Here is a 25,910-nt window from a genome sequence, read left to right on the forward strand (position 1 = left end):
TTTTTTATATTTTAAATGAATTTATTTTTATCTATATTTATATATTTATTGTATCTAAAATTTAGGGTAATACTATTTTATACGAGGAATCCATAAAAATACACCCTTAATTGACTATGAAAGTATTTTTGAGGATTGTTAGTACAAAATAATATATTTTTACTTTTCTAAAAGGGGTAATAATTTAAATGTTATTTGAATTTGTCAATTTTAATATTTTGATGACGTATGATTGCTTAGATACCGATTTCGGGCAATGTGGGATATTAATCATTCCCCACACGTAGAGATGCACATAGCCGGATTTAAATTCGATCCGGATCGGATAAAAACCGATCCGGTTTTTTCACTAAGCCAAAAAACTGGTTTATAAAAAAACAAGCTCGGATCATAACCGGTTTGGAGAGCCGGATGATGTAACCGGTGTAACCGATTTCGGTTTGAAAAAAACCGATTTTTTTTAAAAAAAACCGGTTTTTAATCCGGTAAAAAATCCGATCATCCAATTTTTTAAACCCCAGACCGGATTTTTTTCGGGATAAAAAACCAGTTTTTTATCCGATTTTTTTCAAACCGGTTTTTAATCCGGTAAAAAATCCGATCGTCCAATTTTTTCCCAAACCAATTATACTATCCAGTTTTAAAATATCCGATCCGGTTTAAAAAAACCGATTTTTCCCAAATCCGGTTTCGAATATTTTTTGCGCAAAATCGAATATTCGGATTTTTTGTGCACCTCTACCCACACGTAATCGACTCTCGAACCCTTTTCAAAACAAATTTCTGGTTAAACGCATATCAATTTTTTATCTTTTAAAATTATTTTTCTCAAAATTATTTTAAAAGATATTTTCAAGTATTCGACCTAAGGTCGATGACGACTCCAAATTTTTTTATCCCAACCTTTTCCCAAAATTAAGTTGGAATCGATTCCCGCCAAAGCCCTAAAAAGCTTAAGGACTGTTCCGACATCACATCCACGTTATAACTACCAACTCTCCAAGACACAACAAAAACTTTCACCTTATAAGCTATGTTTTAGTTTTGCTCGGCTGTTGGTTGTAGTTCCCAAATTTTCCCGATACGGCGATCTCAGATAATGTATCCCAAACCTGCATGATGGTATTGTAATATTCATCACCCCTGCATTTAATGATTACAAAATTTCAATAATAGTAAAGCATGATATTGTACTATTCTCCACTCACTCCTAATTTTCCCTTTGAGCCTCCAATAGCCAGCAAAAAAGGATTATCTTGTGAAAAGGAAATGGAGAAGACGGCTCCCTAATAACATTCACAACAAACTTTGACAATGAGTACATATTGTAGTTAAAACACACGTAGATTCTCAAATGCTTGGATGTAACACACGAAGGTTGATTGTTTGACAAATCCCAAAGTTTTACCTATGCAAATGAAGATCAACCGATGAAACCAACTAAACTATATTCATTATAGTATATGAAACCGCTAAAAGAAAACCTTCATCTACCGTTTTATCCATGGATCCAGTCGCAAGAAGCTGTTAGAAAAATGAAAAAATGTCGTGCACTTTAAAAATATAACCTGACCATGGAATTGAGAGAAACATAGGTTTGTACATTTGGTGCCACAAGATTATATGAAATGGTGCAAGCAGCTTTGTCATGAGCATGGAGAGTAAAACTTGGTTTTGACTCGGAAGATTGATCAGACTTCGCTGTTCGAATGTCATAACCTCTTATTGTACCATCTTCAAGACTCACCTGATCAAAACTTAAATATTTTAATATGCACCCGAGTAACAAACAAAACCTTCTCTGCTTCTAAATAGAACAAAGAAATAAATGCAGCATCACTGAGAAATTAGCAACAAGGCTGAAGCACGAACCACAAATGAGTACTCAGTGTGGGGATCCCATGCCAAACATTCAACCTCAGCAGAGAGACCATTTAAAACCAGAATGAGTCAGTACTCTTCCATCTTTCTGCAATGTATAACAATAGTAACAGTGCAAGTCTGAACACCTTCAAAGTTGAAGCAATTAAAGGAGAAAAAAACCAAATACAATTTGCTTCAGACAGAACACCAGAAATTAAATACAAGTTGCTTCGGTAGAAGCTGAAAATATGAACAAATTCTAGGCAACAGTTTAATTACCATGACAACTGAACGATCAAATGATCCACTAAGAAGAACTTGTAGCGCATGATGATTCCAAGCAACAGTTTGAAACTACATGGTACACAAATGAGAATATTTAATTTAAAGCAACAGTTAATAACAAAATTCATTATCAATTAAGCAGTTGAAGGTTACAACTGAGATTGCTAAAGAAGTCAAAATTACAGTAGTGTTTTTCATATTTATTTGTCATCAAATATAACATTCTAAACTACAAAGAACAAATAATGAACACAAAAACAGAGAAATAAGCAAACTTTACCAATATCCACTCGATAAGTTCCAAGCATCTTTTGTTTAATATCTCTATTAATGCTTTAGAATGAAGATGAAATCAGCAAGTGCCACATATGAGAATTGCTTCATATCAGTGTTTCTCCAACAAATGAGAAGTTGGTGATAAGGAAAGACAGACAACTCGATTAAACGGAACCCAGAATTAGCTTGACCCAACTTTGTTTGAAGATAATATTCATTCAATTGTTTTATATCCTTAAATTTTCATCTAACAGCTGGCATCCGCAATACCTATGCAGCATGCCACTAAAATGAGTTATGGAGATGAAACCAATATTGAAACAATGTGTGGCATTGGCATAAATGCATTCTTTCTATCCATAATCAGAATATTTGGAAGACAATTTCTATGGTTTTAGAAAAGCCCAGTTCTTACCTCGCCTTCATGATGTTCCATTGTTATGTTGCATTTTCCAGCAGCAACGTCCCAAATCTTAACTTGTTTGTCAGCACTTGCACTAGCAAGGATGTTTCTGAAAAAGGAAAAACATGAAGTGTAAAAATAAGTAATTCCATAATAAATTCTCATTAAAGCAAGAACAGGCAAAACATGGAAGATCAAAATTACATGTATTCCTTGTTCCAGGCAAAACATATGTATGCAACAATATCAATCCCAAAACTCAATTGAGTCCTCAGTATTTCAAGGTTCTCTAAAATAAATCCTAATGGGCAATTTTGAAAACTATGTTTGAAAACAATGTTTGAAAAACAATATGTAGTTTTCAAAAACAACATAATTAATCAAAAACAACAATTTTAAAATCAAAACATTTTTTTAATTTCAAATTTTTGAAAAATTTGATAAAATCTTGTTTTTTTTACAAAATTGTTTGTAAAATCTAGTTTAGAAACATAATGTAAGTAATGCCCGATATATAATTCAACCTGGAACTAATCAGAACTAGTCCTAAGTTCAAAAATAATAAAATAGGGGTTTTAAAAATTTTACCTTGAAAATTCGGATTTGAGAGAGATTAGAAGTTGTTTGCACGATTTAATGATAGTAACAGGATTGGGAGTTGAGAAGCAAGCAATTTTCGACTTGAATCGATGATTTTGATCGAAAATGAGAGTTGGGTTTGAGAGAGGGACGAACGATGGCTCTTTTAGAGTGTTTAGGGGTTTGGCAAAAATATAAATTTTAGGGATTATAAGCCTAAAACCTGACAAGTGTATCGATGCACTGTACAGTGTATCGATGCACATTCAAGGAATGTATCGGTGCACCTTCATAGTGTATCGATGCACATTTACGGGATGCATCGGTACACTTTCATAGTGTATCGATGCATAGTGCACAAAAATGTTAAAATCCGTTTTAAACACTTAAAAATACTAAATTAATTAGCTCTAGTGGTATTGGCAACTCAAAGATTAAAAATTAACAATGTTCAATCAAATAAAATCTATCCTTAAATTTTATTCAAACATATAATTAATCTTCACTAAGAATCATAAACTCCCCCTAACTATTAGCAAAGAATGCAATCAAAAAAATTATTTTTATAAGCATTTTTCAAAACTAATTAAAAGTGCTAAGTATCATTTTAAACACCAGTTAAACCTAATTCTCTCCTAAGTGTCCAAAATCTTTCTTTATCTAAAGGTTTTGTAAAAATATCTGCTAATTGATGCAAAGTATCAACATATTCTAGAACTATATCTTCTTTAGTGACATGATCTCTAATGAAATTATATTTAATTTCAATATGCTTAGTTCTAGAGTGTTGGATGGGATTTTTAGTGAGACAAATAACACTAGTATTGTCACACTTGATAGGTATGGTACTAACTTCAATTCCATAATCTAAAAGTTGTTGTTTCATCCATAAAACTTATGCACAACAACTACTGGCTGAAATGTATTCCGCTTCAGTGGTAGATAATGCAACACAATTTTGTTTCTTTGAAAACCATGAAATCAACATATTTCCTAGGAATTGACAAGTATTGGAGGTGCTTTTCCTATCTATTTTGCATCCTCCATAATCCGCATCAGAGAATGCATGCAAACTAAAACTAGAGTCTCTAGGATACCAAAGTACTAAACTAGGAGTGTTTTAAGGTATCTAAAGATTCTCTTAACGGCTAGTATATGTGATTCTTTAGGGCATGATTGAAACCTAGCACATAAGCAAACACTAAACATAATGTCCAGTCTACTTGCGGTTAGATAAAGCAAAGAGTCAATTATTGACCTATACAATTTAACATCCACACATTTACCTCCTTCATCTTTGTAAAGCTTTGTTGATGAGCTCATTGGAGTGACATGAGGTTTCCCATTTTTTAATCCAAATTTCTTGAGTATATCCTTGACGTATTTTGCTTGGTTGATGAATATGTCATCTTTTCTTTGCTTGATTTGGAGTCCCAAGAAAAATGAGAGCTCCCCCATTATGCTCATCTCAAATTCACTCTGCATTAGCTTAGAAAATTCTTGGCAAAGAGCATCATTAGTAGAACCAAATATTATATCATCAACATAAATTTGAACTACTAATAAATATTTACCTTTATGCTTTAAAAACAATGTAGTGTCAACCTTCCCTTTTGAAAAACCTTTTTCAATTAAAAAATTTGACAATCTTTCATACCAAACTCTAGGAGCTTGTTTTAAACCATAAAGCGCTTTTGTTAATTTAAAAACATGATTTGGAAATTTTGAATCTTCAAAACCATGAGGTTGTTCCACATACACTTCTTCTTTTATAAAGCCATTTAAAAATGCACTTTTAACATCCATTTGATATAATTTAAATTCATTGAAACATGCAAATGCTAATAAAATTCTTATTGCTTCTATCCTAGCTACGGGAGTGTATGTTTTATCATAGTTTATGCCCTCTTCTTGAGTAAAGCCTTGAACAACAAGTCTAGCCTTTTTACTCTCTATGTTACCACTTTCATCAAGCTTATTCCTAAATACCTATCTAGTACCTACAGTAGATTTATTACTAGGCTTTTCAACTAATGTCCATACTTTACTTCTCTCAAATTGATTTAACTCTTCTTGTATAGCCATAATCCAATGTTCATCATTTAATACTTTTTTAATATTCTTAGGCTCTATGCATGAGATAAATGCAATATAATTACATATATTTCTAAGAGAAGATCGAGTTGTTACCCCTTTGGATGGATCACCTATTATCTCACTATCCTTGACATAGTTGTATTCTCTTGGGTAAGAGACTTCCCTTTCTTCAATAGTTGGATTCTCGAGAACATAATGAGTTTCCTCATCTTTTGTTTCTTCCTTTGATGATAGTTCTCCAACGTCATGTCTAACGTCATTTGCTTTTACAATACCTACGTCGTCATCAACACAAGAATCCTTCCTTGGAAGGGGATTATCATCGAAAACAACATGTATAGACTCTTCTACTACAAAAGTTATTTTATTAAATACTCGATAAGTTTTAGAATTTAAGGAATAACCCAGAAAAAATCCTTCATCACTTTTAGCATCAAATTTGCCAATATTTTCTTTACCGTTGTTTAAAACAAAACATTTACATCCAAAAGGAATAAAATAACTAATGTTATGATTTTATTTTTGAAAAGTCCATATGGAGTTTTCTTTAAAATTTGCCTAATCATTACTCAATTTATAACATAACAAGCGGTATTTGTGGCTTCCGCCCAAAAATATTTTGGCAAATTGTTTTCACAAAGCATGGTTCTAATCATTTCTTCTAAAGTTCTATTTTTCCTCTAAAAAACTCCATTTTGTTGAGGGGTTCTTGGTGTCAAAAAATTATGACTAATACCATTAAAATTACAAAAATCAGTAAATTCAAGATTTTTAAATTTAGTACCATGATCACTCCTAACGCTAGTTATGGAGTAACCTTTTTCATTTTGGATTACTTTTAAAAACGTGATGAATTTTTCTAATACTTCATCTTTAGTACTTAAGAATAAAACCCAAGTATATCTAGAATAGTCATCTACCAATACAAAGAATTATTGTTTTCCACCCAAGCTAATAGTTCTAATTGGCCCGAAAAGATCTATATGAATCAATTGTAATACTATACTAGTTGATGCATCATTAATGGACTTAAAGGAAGCTCTTTGATGTTTTCCTTTAGCACAAGCATCATAGATTTTATCTTTATCAAATTTTAGCTTTGGCAACCCTCTTACTAAATCTCCTTGAATTAGTCTTTGTAAAACACTCATACTAGTATGTCCTAGTCTCCTATGCCATAACCGACTATCATGTTCATCCTTAGAAACTAGACGTAAATTAGTCATATTAATAGAATCTAAATGCACCGTGTAAATGTTTCCTATTCTATGACCAACAAGCATAATCCTATTAGATGCAATGCCAATGAATTTACAACCATTTGTTTCAAATAAGACATTGTATCCTTTATCACAAAATTGACTAATACTCAATAGATTATGCTTTAACCCATTCACATATAAAACATCTTTAATTTGTATGGAAGAGGTATTACCTATAGTACCTATACCTTTAATGTGACCTTTTGAATTATCACTAAAAGTCACATCTCCTCCATTTTTATCGTTAAGCTCGATGAACCGGCTCTTGTCTCTGGTCATGTGTCTTGAGTATCCACTATCAAGGTACCATGAGTTTGAACTTGTTTCTCGTGCCTTGTAGTAATGCTCCTTTCCCTACAAACATAGATTAATTTTTTATTTTTGGTACTCAATTTCTTTTGGGTCCATATTCATTAGTTTCTAAAATTCTAGTCCCCTTGGGTATCCATTTGTGTAGGATATCCTTATCTTTAGTAGTAATAAGTTCTTTAGGAACCCATATACTTTTAACAATTTTCCATTAGAGGTTCTTCGGGAACCTCTATGATTGTAGTTTTTAAAACTTTTTCTAAGAAGATTGGATTTTGAACTTTCTCCATTTTCAAAACGTTTTGTTCCAATTTTGTCAAAAGAAGCTTTAAGATCATCATTTTTCTTTTGACGATCATCATTCACTCTTAAAAGTAGGTTATGCAAATTAGTATTTCTCTTTTCAAATTCATCTAATTTGATTTGCAATTCCTTGACCTTACTTTCAAGATCAATGTTAGTTTTGGATATGAGATTATTTTTCGTTTTTCAATTTTGAAATATCATTTTTGTATTTTAAAAATAATTTCTCATAATCCGAAGCCAACCCAGTATATTCCTCTAATAGCTCATCAAAAGAATAATCTTCGAAATTAAATGAGCTAGATGTTACCTGAGAATCCTCCCCGAAAGCCATCAAGCACAAGTTTTCTATTTCTTATTCTTCTTCATCAGAAGCTTCATCATCGCTCCATGTAGCCACGTGTGCCTTATGCTTCTTCTTGGATTGACCATTTTTCTTTAATTGTGGCCAATCGTATTTGGCATGCCACAGCTTTTTGCATTCGTAGAAAATGATCGGGTCTTTCTCTTTTGGTTCATTTTTGAAGCCTTCATTATGTTTGAATTTTCATCCTCTGTTGGGCTTCATCAGTTTTCTGAACCGTTTGGCAAATAATGTCATTTCCTTGTCATCGTCATCTTCATCCAAATAACTCTCATCTTTCGTGGATTTGAGAGCAATTCCAAAATTTTTCTTCTTCTCCATCTCTTTCTTTGGCTCATCTCTTTTCTCGAGGTCTACCTCATCTTGAAGCATCATTTCATATGTAAGGAGAGAACCGATAAGCTCATCGAGGGTCAAGGATTTTAAGTTTTTAGCCTCGATGATCACCGTCTTCTTTGATTGCCAAGATTTTGGAAGAGAGTAAACTAACTTTCTCGCAATCTTCTCATTTGGAATGATCTCTCCATATGATTTAAGACCATTGACAATCGTGGAAAATATATCCATCATAGCTTTGATATCTTCATCCGGTTTCATCCTGAAATTTTCATAGCTACGAGTTAGAAGACTAATTTTATATTCTTTTACCTCGTTTGTGCCTTCATGAGTGACTTGTAGTTTATCCCATATCTCCTTGATGGTTGTACAAGATGAAACTCTCTCGTATTCATCTGGTCCAAAAGAACAAAATATGATATGAATAACCTTTGAGTTGAGCTGGAACATTCTTGTCTCTCATTCACTCCACAATCTTGAATGAGTGAAAGATATAATGTAACTGTCTTATATGATATTTCATGTTCCCATGTCACTTGCTTGAATGAAGTACCTCATTCTATTCTTCTAATAAACATAATTAGCTCCATTGAAGAAATGATGCTTGTTGACGGGTATTAAATAAAGACCAGAGTTGAAGTTTGAAGTAGAGGCCATTGATAACTTGAATATAGATATAACTCTTCCCGAATCGACTCAAGAGGCGATTAAACCTTCAAATGAGTGAGGCTCTGATACCAATTGTTGAGTTAATCGATCGACGAAATAGCCAAGAGGGGGTGAATTGACAATAAAAATTTTGGTGGAAGCTTTTGCAGAAAATAAAAAATAATTGCACAGCGATTTAGAGTGGTTCGACTTTCTCAACCAAAGTCTACATCCACTACCTTAGCTATCCACACTAAGGATTTTCTACAAATTCACTAATTTGTCTTTCTTTTGAGGACAAAGAGTACCCTTACAAATCCCTCAAGAATTATACCCCAAATTCTTGAGAACACTCTCTCCCAAAGAGAATAATACAAATTTCACAAACTTACGGAAAAACCTCACAAGGCAAGATGTTTGCACAATTCTAGAATAAAGAAATAACACTAAAAAATAATACAATTGAGTACAAAGGGTGTTCTTGAAAGCAAAATGAATATTGAATAGAAAATAGGCTTGAATTGCTCAAACTTGATGTTTAAAGTTTTCTCTTTGTTTTTCTCATAATTGTTGTTGATCAATGGCTCCTAAGCTTGTTTAAATATGACTTGAATCAATTCTGAACGTTGGGGATCATTGGTGAAGTCAATAGAGCCGTTATTGTGTAATTATCATTTAAAAATCTGGTTGGGAGCGTGTGTGCATCGGTACACTATGTGTAAAATTCAAATATTTCGACCGTTATAAGACTTAGTGCATCGGTACACTTGGGGTGCATCGGTACACTAATTACATTCGATGTTTCAAAAGAGCCAATAGTGCATCTATGCATGGTTGTGCATCGGTACACAAAATGCATTTGAAATAGGGTGTGCATCGATACATCAATGAGTGCATCGATACATCCCTTTGAAAATTAAATTTTTTGGCTCGATTTTGATTCAAAATACTTTGTAGAAATTGTTTCAAAAATATTTTAAGTTAAAAACACAATTTTACACTTTAATAAGGATTGAAATTGACCTTAGAAAAAACGTGGAGTAATATTTTGATATTCGAATAACTTATTCGAATATACTTTAAAAATGATTATAAAATCTTAAAATTCAATAACACTTAAATTGTTATATCGAAACATCAAAATGTTTTCAACAATATGGCTCTAAAATGAGAGCTTGATAATGAAGACTCGATAATAATAACATAATGATAATGTTATTGTAACATCCAAAATCAGAGTTAGTGACTAAAAAGTAATTTTTGGAAACTTTGTGCTTAATTTTGAAACAAGTTAAAAGTTCAAGGACTTAAATAGAAAATTTTAGTGTTATACTAAATGGTAATTGTGAAAATTTTTAAGGGTATAATAGTAATTTCATAAGAAAGATTTTTATTTCTCCTTTATATAGGAGATGGCAGGTGGAAAGGGATGAAAGAAAATAGAAAAGTCTGGAGACTTTGGTTCAACCTTCTTCTTTTTCTCTTCCCGTAAGCTCCATAGCAAAGGTAAGTTTAATTTCAACAGGTTAATTCCTGAGTTTTAAGCTTAGTTTTGATTCTTGGGGTGATAAGAAAGATTATTTATAGATTAAAGCATGTTGAAACTTCAAAATGGATGAGTTGTGAAGGATTAAATATGAAGAGTTTTTAAGTGAATTATTGAAATAGAGGGAGTCAGTATATTTTGAAGTTGAATTTGACTTGTCAATGATTGAATTAGGAGATATGAGGTGTTAGAAATGGATTTAAAACATGTTGAAAAATTGAGTTTAATTTTTCAATCCCAGAGGTAGATAGGATTTTGAGGTTTAAGATGTGATAAATGGGTATTAGTTGGTTTAAGTAAGACCATGTAAGTTAAGGATATGAAATGGGTTGAATTATGGCACTATTAAGCTAAGTTGAGTGATATTCGTGCATAAATTGGAATTCTGGACCAGTGTGCATCGGTACACATTCAACATGTACCGATGCATCAAGGGTAAATTTCTAGAAATTGTTCAGTGTGTATCGATGCACAGGAAGTGCATCGATGCACCCCTTAAAATGGAAACATCAAATGCAATTAGTACATCGATGCATAAGGAGTGCATCGATACACTCCCTTAAGATTGAAACATCGAAGGTGATTTGTGTACCGATCCATAGGTAGTGCATCGATGCACATGTTAAGGGATGCATCGATACACTGTAGAATGTATCGATGCACTTCAAGGGAAAATAGAATTAGACCTTTCTTTTGGTCTAAGAAATGATAGATTAGAATATATCAATTGGATACTGATATGTATCAATGTATATTTATGTAGATATCGAGCACGAACAAGTTCCAGAACGATTATCAAGTTAAGATTTGATCAAAGAGAGGAAATCATAAAAGTGGATAGGAACTTGGTGAGACCAAGGTGAGTGCATATTAGTTAGTTTATGGTGCTAAATGGAAACAAGACTTGCGACAAGTCTATTTCCTATGTTAGAATGCATGAATATATAATTATATGTATATGGATGACATGAATTGTATGTATACATGATTATGTGTGTTAACATGCTTTTGTATGTAATGATATAAGAAGTATGTGCTATGTGATGTATATATATATGAACATATGTGATATGTGAACATGAGAAAACAAAGTATAAGATATGAGCTATGTGATCCTATGAGAATATGAAAAGAAGCTATATGACTACATGTATATGTGAAAGAAGCTATGAGCTTATATGACATGTGATATGAAAGTGTATATGTGAAATGATATAAGTGAAAATGCCCATGTTATATGATACGAGAGCTATAGGTATAGTTGGCATGCCAAGAGTCGAGGGTCTATGCGGTCATTCGGGACATATATGTATTCTTTGGATCATATATGAGGTCTTTTGAGACACATATTTGGTCCTTGGCATATGTATATGATTCTTAAGGAATTTTTCTACGTGGTCCTTCCGACATCTTATATAGCACTACGGTGCAATTCTACGCGGCACTTCGGTGTAATTCTATGTGGCACTTCGGTGCATTTATACGAGTTGTGGTGACAGCATAATGCACAACCTCAATAGACTCACATGTCTTTAGTTCTCCAAAGTGTACATGGGCCAGTAAAGATATAATATAAATAAAAAGTAATATGATTGTTATATAATTATGTAATTGGAAGTGAGTGTATTGGTTGAATGTATTGCATATGTTACATGTTTAATGCTATAATTTATGATTGTTTGATATGTTGGATTATAAGCAAATAAAATAAGCTTATATGATAAGTTATGAGTAATTACTTGAGAAATGTTGTGAACTCCATAAGTATAAGTATATGTAATGGGGGAGTGAATTATAGGAGTATATGAATAGAATAATTAAGATTGTAGTGTGAAATATACTTTGTGAGTGGAATAGTATAATGGAAGTTATATTAGAATAGAGATGAAGTAAATAATATATCCAATAGAAAATATATATATGTAGGAATAAGAATAAGAATATATGAGAAAAGTTGTATAGGAAGACTATATATTTTAATGAAAATATTATAGGAGCTAATTTACGATAAGTTACTAAAATATATATGTTTATGTGATAACTTATACAAAAAATGAATTAATAGAATATAAGGAGTTGTTATACAAGAATATGATATAGAACATGTCACCAAAACCTATGGGTATATGATAGATAAAACTTATGGAATAAGGGATAAGATATGTGAATTTGGGATATGAATTTATAATTAAGAATTATATAGAAGAAATGATTAAGTGATAATAGAAAAAATGTGATAAGCTGAATGAGATAAATACACAGGACTTTATGGACATGAAACAATATATAAGCATAGATGATATGATGATGTATATGTATGTATATATTCATTATGTGGAAGTGTGTATGAGGTTTTTTGATATGATAGTAGAAAACCTGCATTCATTGTTAGGAGTCATGGTTATGTTATATTTTATATGCCTCACTAAGTCATCGACTTAGCGTGTGAGTGTTTCACACGTAGGTTCCGGAAAGCGAGAAGATACGTTAAGAGGAGCAAGATAGATCAGCATTTTCCTTACAATATTTCAGATCAGAAAAGAAATGTTTTATATGTATTTGATTCTTTTAGATATAGTTGGCGTGTAATATAAATTATTTGAATAGTATATGCTCTGATAAGTTTGTAAACTTTTATGATGAAATAATATGAAGTTTTCTTTAACAAGAAATTTTCATTATTTTGAGTAAGTAAAGGTTTTAAAAGTTGATGTGACACCTCGGACTCGGATCCGGGTCGGATACGGTTTGGGGGTGTTACAGTTATATTTTCGATAACTATAAAACCTTATGAGTTAGGATTTCATAAGACTTATGTCTTTGTTTGACACTCTAGAAACGACGATGAAAACTAAGTTACTTGTGTATGACGATCGTATATTGTGTTTGATAATTTTTTTGATGAGTTATTTGGATATCCTAAGATTCGTGACTAGGCAATAAAAGTATGTTAGTCGGATGTTGCTCTAATGGTCTTGTGAGCTAGACTCATCCTTTACTCTAAAGGAGTAGGTAGGGTTGTTCATTCGGTTAATTCGGTGGCCGAACCGACTAAACTACCATTAACTGAATTAATCGAATTTTTTTTCTTTAACGGTTAACGGAACGAACAATTTTCGGTTAATTTTCGAATTAACTGAAATTTTTTAAAATTTTCTAATTTATATAAAAATTAAATATTTATAATTAAAAAAATAGTTTATAATTAATTTAAATAATATATAATTATAAAATAAAAATTTTGTATACATTTTTTAATTAATTAATATTGATTTAGGTTTAAAAGTTATTGGATCTTAAATTATTAATTGGATTTTAAATAGTTTGGGCTTAGCCCATATGTTATATAAAATATATTTAATATTTTTTAATTCAGAAAACCAGTTTACAATTCATTTAAATAATATATAATTATAAAATAAAAATTTTATATAAAATTTTTAATTAATTAATATTGATTTAGGTTTAAAAGTTATTGGATCTTAAATTATTAATTGTGTTTTAAATGGTTTGGGTTGAACCCATAGGTTTAAAATTTTTAATTATAAATTATTATTGGATCTTAAAGTTATTGATTTCGAACCGAATTAACCGTTAATCGAATATCCAAAAAAACCTTAACCGTTCCCCGACCGAACTAATTCGGTGGCCGACCGAATTAGTTCGGTTCGGTCGGTTAATTCGGTTAAAACTAAATTTTGAACACCCTTAGGAGTAGGCTAGTTAAGTTTACATTCTTGATGCAAATGTGACCTAGGTCTCACCCAAGGTACTGACCATAAGGGGCCACTGGATGTACGTTTCTTATACGAATGCGATCTAGATTTCATCTAAAGTGTCTAGTTTGTAAGCTAGAGGGGTGTGAATCCTATGACAAGCGTGTGACCCTAGACTATACCATAATGTCTGCTTTAGTGTTGTAGATGAGTGTTTGAGCTCCGCGACTCGAGCCTCATCCTTGGTATTGTATTGTGTTTTATATGAGTGTTTGAGCTCGGGTCACCTTGATGTTGTATTGTGATTAGGATAGTGATCACGGACATACTTTGAATAGATGGCTTGATAGCATTGATGACACTGGTAGCATTGTTTCTTTAATTATACTTGTTGGTAAACTTATGTTATGAATGTGTGTAGTCTAGTAGTGTTATTGTGTGACACTGACCTTGTTAACTTAACGTTCTTAATGTGTTTCGATTCATAGGTTACAAGCTACTTGAAGCGTGATAGGATAAATATCCTTTAACCAGGCACTCACCGACCTGGTACCTAATTTCTTACATATTTTATATTAGATTTTTTATTCCTAATTCCCAAATTATTTCACCTTAGCATTCTAAATTCCTAATTTCTTAAATTGTTTCACCGTAATTCTAAATTTTTTAATTTTTAAAATTATTTTACCCTAATATTCTAAATTATTTCTTTTAGCTTCAAAATATTTTTAATTTAGTTATATTTCTTTAATTTTATTTTTAATAAGTTTTATTTTTCAATTATATAATTTAAATTTTTAAATTTTAGGGGTGGATTATGTATTATAAACCTTTAAATTTTAATTTTTTCTATGTATTTTTTTTAAAATAATATAATTTAATCAAAATATATATGAATCATGTATTGTGACCCGAAAATGTGAGTACCTGAATTTTATTGATACCCGACTTACGAGTACTCAGACTTAACATATTGAGATATAAGCCGACATTTTGATACTCGAAAATTCCAGATACCTAATATTTTGGGTACTCAAACATAACAGATCAAGATATGAGCCGATATTTTGGTACCTGAAAATTTCAGATACCTAATATTTTAGGTACTCAATTTTGTACACCCCTACCATTTAGTTTGGGTACTCAATTTTGTACACCCCTACCCTTTAGTTTGTATTCTAGCTCCGTCCCTAGTGATAACATCTTGGCGAGCATGTAGAGATTATGGTTTGAAAAATGGGTCAAGTTATAGTATTATAACATTTATTTATTTATGTATTGAATGTTTAAATTGAAATTCTTTCGTAAATTATCATGTTTTCATACTTGGTATAAATGTTATAAAATGAGTATGATTTCAACAAAAAAATGGTTAATATTCATGGATTAGTGTTTTAAGTAGCATGCTATTCTGCAGCGTTTGGATTAGTGTTTTCAGTAGCATGATACTGAATTTCCTACTATGGCATCCTTGTGAGCATAAAGACTGATAGGCAGAATATAGGATACAAGTTTCCTCTTACAACAATTTCACATAGATTCTACATTATTATCCATTCCCTTGCAGATGTTTATCAATCTTTCATGCTACACCATGCTAATATCACACACAAATGGGAAACAAAAGATTAAAAGAATATTACTCGGTTACCTAGATTCAACACCATGTGTTTCGGAGCCCCTAAGGAAAGATCGGCGCCACCATATCTGGAAGGCCTTGCTCAGATTAGGGCATTCAGTGCCATTCTTGGAGAAACATCTGAACCACTCCATAAACAGAACATACTGTTGCTTCAGAGGAAGTGTAAGAAGGGTTTGACCCATAGCTTCCTCTAGTGCCTTCATGTCAAGTCCCTTTCTGCATCTTTGCAGCCAACCAAAATCCAATAGCATTGGCCCAAACCATGCTTGGAGAAGCCCTGACCTCGCCTCCCAGCAGCAGTGCAGCTTTCTTGTACCCATTGCAATGAACAAAGTCGCTGAAACACGGCTTAGCTCATACCTTACCATGGGAGATGCTCGTTCATGCAATTTTAGCAAGTTTCCTTGATGGGCCCACTGATCCACAAACTCCTCGGCCATTTGTCGATCAAGCAAGATTTCCAGCAGCCAGTTAATATTATCCACCTGTCTGGTGATGCGTGCAATTAGAGGTTTACCCATCTCCTTTTTGCCCATTTTTTCATGGGGTATAGCATCAGAAGCCTCCTCAAACAGGTTGACTAGCACACGTAAACAGGATTGGCAAACATCATAGAAATCCTCCTTGTTGATGTCAGGTTGCTCCTCATAGACTGAGCTTTTGCTAAGGAGATCCTTCACCAGTGACTTCAGCTCGTTTCTTGCATTGGCATCAGAACAGGTGGTGATGGATGAAACAAGATGTCTGGCTAAATTTTGGGGGGTACCTGTTGATTGCTGAGAATATAATCTAGCCAAGATATCTCTACTTGTTGCATCATCAAACTTGAACCTTGTAAACAGGCTCCTTAATTTCTCTTCTTCTTCCTCAGTCCACGGAACAGCTTCTAGGTACTTTAAACAAGACAAAACACCTCTGTGAAACATAATGCCAGCTGCTACCTGATACCAGTTTCAAATGATGTCAGTATTTTGAGGAATTTTAGGGGAACATAGTAATACCTAAAAAGGAGGCTGAAAATTCACATTGCAGTGGTCAAGAAAAGAGCTTGAAATTATCTTACACAGTTACACCGGACCATCTATTTCTCTTGCAAGATTTAGAGGCAACTTTTTCTTCCACAATATTGTATAATGGAAGAAAAAGAACGCTAAAGCCAACATATTTCAAATTTTCATATGCAAATCATCACCCCATATATATGTGCAGTAAAGTTGTCTGCACAGAGCATTTATAATTGCCGAAAAGAAAACACACACATGAATGAGCAATCTAGTAATGGAAAAGAACCTTCTAGATCGATATAGTATCTTATAGGACACTAAATCAAATCTAGCAGCATGCCCAACTCTGGTACCACGCAAATGAACCAAGAATAGCTCTCAACAAACCTAAAAAACTATAAACCACAGTAGATTGCATTACATCTGAGAACAGAACAGTTTAGAAGGTTAGTAGAGAGACAGAGACAGAAAAGATAAACAAGGGGAAAGCTCTTCCTGCCATGGCGGAGAAGCTATCCTATTACAGGCTCTGGCATAACTTGATATCTCTTCAGCATATATCTTTTATGAAGTAATAGAAAGGTCTCTTGCAACATATTTCTCATAGATCTACATGGGAAATTGATACCTTTGTTAACACCAAGTAGTTGACAGCACCTTGCTGATTTATTTAAACTTAGGACCTACAGGCTATAGCTACCAACAGCCCAATTATTTACCACCAAATTAAGAAAACTAAAGGAGAAAAGGGATTGCTTGATGATAATTGTTGATAAGAACAATAGACCGGCAACCATTTCAAAACTAAGTTAAATGCAGGCCATGACCATTGCTTACTGATGAGGGAACTGGAAAGATTACATAGAAAACCACCAAATCATAACAGGATTAATCTATTTAGCATTATAAAGGGCATAAAGTGTAATCGAGTCACTACAACCCTTATATTGCTTGAAGCGCAATAAAGCACTTGATTGATTGATAAGGCAAGATGTGATAGTGTCTGTGCATATAATATATAAAATAAGCTTATGATATATAATTCAGCTAATAATTCTAAAGACCAATGTTGTTAAGGGTGCAAGGTACATTCTAAATGCAAGAACCCAATAAAGTTGCAAGAGGTGGCACAAAAAAGAAAAACACTTGCTTAAGTGAAGCAAGGTTCAATATGTATATGTGAGTAATTGTGTATGTGTCTGTAAAACTAAGCATAGTATATATAATTATGTTAATAACCCTAAAGACTGGTCTAGTATATGCTAAAAAACATGCAAAATTTTCTTTTCTTCTCTGACCAAAATGCATGATTTTTTTATGGTCTCATGTCTATTGTCAAATACTCAAATACTGAGAAGTAGAGAATTTTATTTCATCCCCCTTTTTTATTGGTAAAGGTTAAGTTATTTGAATTTTTAACAAAATTAAAGAGAACATCAATCAAGCAGGTGTTTTTGTGCCATTGCCTTACAGAAAAAGTGTCTAGCGCACCAGGCAAGTGCCCAATCAAATTTGTCTTGCCTAAAAAGGTACGAAGCCTATTGTTGTCCAACACTAATAATGTGTAGGTGCACACCTTAACAACAGTGCTGAAGACCGGATTAGTTTTATCCTTATTGTCCTAAATTTAGTTAGATATTGTCCCCCTCGTTTACTATTAAAGGTAAAATTAAAAATAGAACAAAAGAAAGAGAACTTTAATTAGATTACTATTTTGCACCTACTGTCTTGCCTATAAAAAGGGGCCTAGATGCATCAAGTGTGATCCGATCAAATGCACCTTGCTCAATATGGGCTGAGGTGTTTCTGTTTTCAGGAGCTATGCCTTAGCATGCACCTCAACAACACTGACCGTCTTTAGATAATAAATTCAATTAAGCTGCAAAATCTCCTATCATCATGCATTGAATTCACAAGTAGTGAACAAAATCTGTTGACTTCTCATGAAAGAGTAGTCATCAAACAAGACACATTGAAAATATTAATTTGTTCTTCAAAATTAATGTAACGTAGACATAAAATTATTAGGAACATGCAGTTTGGAAAAGAGTAAAATGCAACACAAATGTAACAGGGGACCCGGAAATCAGACAACAAATAAACTACCCACCCCACCACCACCACCAAAAAAATGTGTGGGAATTTTCTAGGTAAAATATACAAGAGGAAAACTCAAGGGTCAAAACATTTTAGTATGAACTTATCTATTTGCTGCTACATATGACAAAAAAAAAAGGAATAATAGGGTGGCTTAAATTGCCTAAGCGAGTACTCTAGAGGGGCTAAGGTTAAAAAAGAAAGGTTTTGGTCTAATAGTTATGCAACAAAAGGGATCAAGTTTTTTACATGACATAAAGCTTGAGTTGGGGGCAATGATAGTTATAGAGACAAATGGCTTCAAGAGCTAAGAAGCAACATTGTTGGACTCAATAACAGCAATAAATTCAACAGCTTTTAAGGATTGTGTAGAGAAACTGAATTTTCTAGAATGATAATCAGCTTTTAAGAATTTAATAGAAAACGATAAAACACAAAAAATATAGTAAAAATAGCGGAGAGGAAACTAGCGGATAATAAGGCAAGGAGTTGTAAATAAGAAACCCAACTGATAAAATAAAGCTCTTAATTCGCTTAAATAGAATTACATAACTAAGAGGTAGGAGGAAAAAGTTTCTTTTCCTCTTGCCCCCTAAAGGCAATAGCAAACCTTTGCTGGAGTCATTGCTGAAAACCTTCACAAGAAGACTCCATATTTTCCACAAGATTACATTTAATAAATAGGAATAATTCCTTGTTAGCATACATTTCAATTTTCGGGGTGCGTAATTACTAGCAATGCTATCAAAGTTTTACCATATTCAAAAACTTCTCCTATTTTCTGCAGTGTGTAATCCTATTGTCAGTTATAAGAAGAAGAAAAAAGTATAGCATATTGAGCATTAGAGTCCAATTTCTAACCAAAAAAAAAAAAGGAAAAGAATAAACTTGACAATAGTAACATGTTCTCCAAAATGACCTTCACAGTCTTAAAAATTTTAAGAAGGATCAGAGAACAACAGACAACAACTTTTTATTGGCTTTTTGTTTAAAACTCCTTGCTTTGTTAAATAAGAGTATAGAACAATGCTCGCTTCTAATAAAACTAAGAACTTCCTAATCATTAGGTTCCGGCAGAAAATATCATATACAATAATTTTCTACATGATGAAAGAATTGCATTTTCAAATAAATCCATCCCCTTAACTCGATCAATCTTTAAAGTTCAAATGAAAAGGAAAACTTTAGATTTAACAACTAATGGTTTTTGAAGGGAAGATTACTTGTATGTGTGTGTGGTCTATTTAAGGAAATGCCCCAAAGTTTCTTAGTTTATTAAAACAATTTATCTTCTTTTTTAACATATTTTTCTCTAAACGACATCAACACATACTATACATTCCAATACAAAAAGATAACAATCAAATAAAAAGAAGGCTCACCTCGAGAATGTCAATGGCTCTGTTAACCCCGATTTTGACAAGCCTCTTGGCTATATCTTCTTCGAACATAAGCTCGATGGTTTCTTTAAAAACCCCTAAATTTTCCACCTCAGGAACTTCTATTCTACACATTTTCCTCCCCGAAGAACCTGCAATCAGACCCGCAAAAACTTCAGAATTCGAAGCTAAAACCGCCGAATTCAGCTCCAGCACCATAACCCCGCCATTTTTCCTTTTCAAATTCAGCCTGACATCGTACGCTCCTCCTCCCCCTTCTTCGACCCCTCTAGGATCCAAACTCGAATTTGTATCCGGGCTCTCCATTTTGGCCCGAAAACTCTGCGATCGCGATCTGGGTATGGAATCAACCGCAGCGGCAGATGGGGCTGCGTGTGAAGAGTGGAGATCTCCTTCTAAGGAATCGGCGTGGTCTATAGGTGAAACCCGTCCGGGTGAAAGGATACGACGCGGGTCCATCCGACCCACGATACTCAACTCGGATTTGGAACTCTGGGGTGAGTTGGGAACAGAGATGGAAGTTGTGAGTTTCGAGAGCGAATCAGCCTTTTGTGGACCGAGTTTGGTTTTGCAGTTGCTATTATTGCTATGATAACGCTGAGACAAATGTGGGTTTTCAGGACTCGGCGGAGGTGCATTGAACGTACAACACCAGGATCGGTGGCGGGAGCCGTGTCTCCGACGAGCTTGACCATCCATGATGAAGAGACTCGAGTTACTAACAGAGTCGAAGAAAGCCGAGTCAGTAGGCGAGTTGCGATTGAAGAAAGCGGCAGAACGAAAACATTTTCTCTGTTTGATGGTGGACAAAGCAGAAACTGGTTTTGGTCTTATATAAAACTTTGATTCGTTTATTTTCTCGGGAATGATGTTTTCTTTTGTTTATTTTTTTAGCCATTTCGGTTATAAACTTTGTTTATCTAATACAAATTGATTTATCCACTTCCACAATGATCCAATTACCAACTAAAATTTATTTCAATTTTGTTTGAACCCAATGAGGTTTTGACTAAGCATCTTTTTTTTAATTATGAAATGGTTTTATTTTTTTTCATTTTTTCGTGAAAAAAGTGAAAAAAAAATTATAAAACAATGACATGAGAGATACAAGATTATTTTAATAGATGATAATAAGATATAAGGTAAAGTACACAAATGGTCCCCCAACAATAAGATGTTTTGTTGAGTCCTCCGACTATTGAAAGTTATAAAATGATTACCCGACTATTCATATGTTCCAAACTTGTCTTTTTCTTTAAAAAAATTGATGACAGTCCAAGTTAGACGTTAATATGTTAACTGAGATGTAATAGTCGTTTGAGATTTCGAGATCAAATTCTATAATCTCACAATCAGCACGTCAACGTCCAGATTAGATTATCATCAATTTTTTAACAGAAAAAAACGAGTATGGAATATATCAATTTTTTAACTTTTAATAGTCAGGTGGCTCAATAAAACAATGTCTTATACTCAAAGGATTATTTCATGTTTTTTAATAGTCAGGGGACTCAACAAAACATCCTCTATAGTCAAGGGAGCATTTTGTGTGTACTTTACCTTATAAAATAATATACGTATGTTTAATTTATTATAATATAATATTATTTTTTTAATTTTTAATATTAAAACTTATTAATTTCTTTTGAAGAAACTATTATTTAAGTTTTCAATTGTGGGGAAAATAAATAATTACCATTGTAATAAATTTGGTTTATCGGAGTGTTGGTTTTATACTTGATCTTCATCAATTACTCACGTTACGATGTGAAATTATTTAAAATGGAATAAAAAATAATAGTTTAGGTATTAAACGAGTAGTTTAATCTTAAATTAATTATGCATGAAATAAAAATATTAAAAATTTATTGTGGTTTTGGGGATGGTAGGGTCAGGTGGGCTGTTCCATTACTTTTGGTTTTACTTTGCTTTGAGGCAATGTAGTGGTGAGAGGAAGGTATCATCGATCATTTATAAAAACATGGAAAAGGGTTTCTTGCCACCTTAGTTTTGAATTTAACAGCCTTTTCGGAAGAATATTCAGAGAACTAAAGCATTTGAAAATAAAATTATGACAACCAACAACCCCAGTTTCATGCCTTACTCTGATACTTATTTTGCCCACTTGCCTTCATCCAATTTCTTTAGTTTTAGGCACCTAACAAGGCCAAAGGCCGGCCATTACATTTACAAATATCAACTAATCAAACTAAATATCATCTACAACTTTGATAAAATAATACTTACAGCTCCTATATCTATAAATAGTTGACCCTGTTTGTTAGATAATTTAACCTTTGTTAAGAGTGGGCTATGGGGCCATTGTAACCCCAAATATTACGTTTTTTATTTTCATTTTTTATAGATAAAATGTATGTATTAAATTAATACAACTAAGATAATAAAAGAATTCAGACTTGAACCCCCCCCACTCTAAAAACAACAGTGGGTGAAGGCTCGTCTTTAAAATATCATTGCTAAAAAACTCTCACCTGTACATTCTCCCTGATAGAACTAAGAATCTCATCATTACTCTTGGTTAAGCTCTTAAAAACTCTCCTTCGTTCTTCCCAAATAAGGTATATACAAACATTCCACACAACTCTCAAAAGCAAAGTAGAAGGTTTTTTACCTCTCCCATGACTCAAGGCCTTGCTCAACTCCCAATGCCAGTCTCGCACCACGCGCTGAATACCACACCAAGTCAAGATCGTCGTCCATATGTCTCGCGAAAAACAGATGGTCCCTTGACTCCACTTCAACTCCACACAACACACAATTAGCATCCATTGTTAGAATGTTATTAATTTATTATTAGTTTGTTATGGTTTGTTATTAGTTTGTTATGGTTTGTTGGTTACTTGAGCTATGTAAGTGATACTTGTATTAGGTTGTATGTAGAGTATTTCTTCAATGTTCAATAAAAGCTTCATCTCTTAGCCTCCATGACAGCATTTTCACATGGTATCATTCGTTAAAAGATCTGACGTCGTTTTCTCTTCCGCCGTTGCGCACGATTAAGTTCATTTACTGTTATTTCCGATCTCCCATCAAAATTCATTTTCAAAGTTCAAATAATTCCCTTCCGCTCAACATCTGAAATCATGAGCTCTGCCGCAGCAACTACCAAAGGAGGCCGAGGCAAGCCGAAGTCGACGGTCGTTTCTCGACCCAGTAAAGTCGGACTCCAGTTCCCGTCAGCCATGTGGCTCGTTTCCTTAAAAAAAATGATATGCCGAGTGTGTCAGATCTGGTTTTCCCATTTATCTCTCCATCGTACTCGAATATCTCGTCGCCGAGGTTCTGGAATTTGCTGGAAACGCGGCAAGAGACAACAAGAAGAACAGAATAATTCTGAGGCATGTTCAGTTGGCGGTGATGAACGATGAAGAATATTTCGTAGTCTCCTTTCTTTGTTTAGTTAGTTCTCGTGTTTCTGTAGTTTAGTATGCTTGACTTCTGCTGACTTGCTGCTCTTGAAAGTTGGTGTTCTGTTATGGTATGGTTCTATCTGCTTGGATTTCTTATTGAATTTTGAATACTATGCTGGTTGGTTCTTTGTGTGGTGAGGATATTGCAATTTTGTGTTATATGCGCCTCCAATGTGTTTGGCTAAATGCTTCAATGGTATTATTGTTCTGTTATGTGTTATACTGCTGGTTGGAAACAAATGTTGACTGGTTCAAAGTCGATAAAGCCACAGATAAAATTGCACTGCATCCAAAGTCTCAAGTTCAGTCTGAAGCAGGGAAACAAACTTCCATTTGTCCTTGTGATTAATCTTGAGATTCCTGCAAAACCGAATTATAGTTTGTTCCTCTACTATGCTGCTGACCGGCCTGTGAATAACGATTCTTTGCTGGAAAAGTTTTTAGATGGAACGGATGCATTTTGTGATTCAAGATTTAAACTGATACCAAGCATTGTTGAGGGGTATTGGATGGTCAAACATGCAGTTGGAACAAAAGCCTGCCTACTTGGGAAAGCTGTTTCGTGCAAATATTTCAGGCAAGACAATTTCCTGGAGATTGACGTGGACATTGGATCATCATCAGTACCAAGAAGTGTTATTGGCCTTGTCCTTGGATATGTCACAAGCTTAGTAGTAGATCTTGCAATACTAATAGAGGCAAATGAAGAGGCAGAACTTCCAGAGTACATTCTAGGCAGTGTTCAACTGAATCGTGTGAAGACAAATTCTTTGTAAGTTGATGTTGAATGATGGACATTGATACAACATTGCTTTGTTCAGCTATTGACATTTTGGTTTCTACATTCACTGGTATTTCTTCTCCAAAGTTTGACATGGAACTTTGAGGCTTAACAGCCAAGTTACCATAGAAGAAAATATCTGGGGAGGGTTAAGAGTTTAACAGCCTTGCCTTCCTTAACCAAACAAAATATGATGTTTTCTTACGCAAGAGAGGCTTCAGATTGCATCCGAGAGCTCGTAGCTTAACCGCCTTGCTTCCAACAAAAAGAAAGTCCCAATAAGTGAAGAGGAAGAACAATGAAGATGAAAAATAACTCTTGAAAAGAAGAAGAAGAAGAAAATTCGAGGTGTAACCCCCTAGACCCGGCTATGCGTTTCGACTAAGTCTAGTGGATCACATTATGATTCTTTAAGACATTTTTCCGAAACCGTTATTCAATCAATGTAAAATCACATTATAAATGACAAGAAATTATAATAAATCATACTATCAAAACCTAACTTGTAAATATAATACCAATAAGTAATAAATTAATTTAAAACATATCTTAAAAATCAAATCACGATAAACCGAATAGTAATAGCAAAAATGTCATCATATTAAAATCTCATACTTTAAAATAAGGTCCATGTTAACAAAATAAAGTCAACTTGCAAAGTAAAAACATTACAATCAGATATACTTCAAGAGATATGTTGATCCTCCAAGTGCTCAATCCAGGGTATCTAACCAACAGTATCTGAAAGGTGGAAAACATTTTCGAAAAGTGAGCTAGGCTCAGTGTGTCCCAACATTACCATAAAATTACAATAGGTACACTAAACAAATCATAGTCCATTAAGTCCCATAAAATTATACTGCAGTAAATCTCTTTAAAAAGCGTTACCTTAAGGGAACATCTTAGGGCCTGAGAGCCTACCCAAGATAGATTTCGGGGCCGTGGGGCCTACCTAAGAACACATCTTAGGGCTGTAGGGCCTACCCGAGAATGATCTCAGGGCCGCAGAGCCTACCTAAGAGTCACATTAGGTCCATAAAATTTTCCATCTTGATCAGAGCTGTACTTTATAAATTCGTATTCCAAAAATTCAATTGCACCGTGTTATAAATTCCATAAATCCATAAACATGGTAATCATATACCATTTCAAAACAAATATCAGATAACATTCATAATCCATAAATAATCACATTAAATCGGTGCATCAACAATACGGTAACCAAAGAATTCAGTGTACCACATATTAAAACAAATAAAACAGTTCAGTAATAAATAGGGAACACACCTCGATAATAGTTTCAAATAGTAGATCTACTAATTGCTGGTTTCACCACGCTCTGCTATAGTTTTCGAACCTATTTTGTAGTAACACTATATTACTTATGGGTAACATAAATAAATCTCTAAAATCATAAAATTTACGGGTCTTACGGGTGAATACTGGCATACATGGTTTAACTGATCTAGAAGAGCTGGGTCGAGCTGTTGAACGATCCGGAGAGTCTCGTGTACCTTCAAATAATAATAATTTATCAGCCCCAAATCTTACTTAATTGTTCAAAGCTA

The 25,910-nt window shown here is 33.5% G+C and overlaps 1 protein-coding gene and 1 pseudogene across 1 annotated transcript; both read right to left on the reverse strand.

The window, feature by feature from the left end:
- Positions 1–938: 938 nt before the first annotated feature.
- On the reverse strand, positions 939–2,992 carry LOC120184610 (annotated as a pseudogene).
- Positions 2,993–15,488: 12,496 nt separating this feature from the next.
- On the reverse strand, positions 15,489–20,993 carry LOC120184656 (BTB/POZ domain-containing protein At2g13690-like). The gene is made up of 2 exons (XM_039189071.1): positions 20,113–20,993; positions 15,489–16,570 (listed from the first exon to the last, which is right to left on the reverse strand). Exons 1-2 carry the CDS (start codon positions 20,827–20,829, stop codon positions 15,635–15,637), a joined length of 1,653 nt encoding a protein of 550 aa, XP_039045002.1. The 5' UTR covers positions 20,830–20,993; the 3' UTR covers positions 15,489–15,634.
- Positions 20,994–25,910: the final 4,917 nt, after the last annotated feature.

This window comes from Hibiscus syriacus, unplaced genomic scaffold, assembly GCF_006381635.1.
Source record: "Hibiscus syriacus cultivar Baekdansim isolate YM2019G1 unplaced genomic scaffold, ASM638163v2 tig00112925_pilon, whole genome shotgun sequence".
Lineage (NCBI taxonomy): Eukaryota > Viridiplantae > Streptophyta > Magnoliopsida > Malvales > Malvaceae > Hibiscus > Hibiscus syriacus.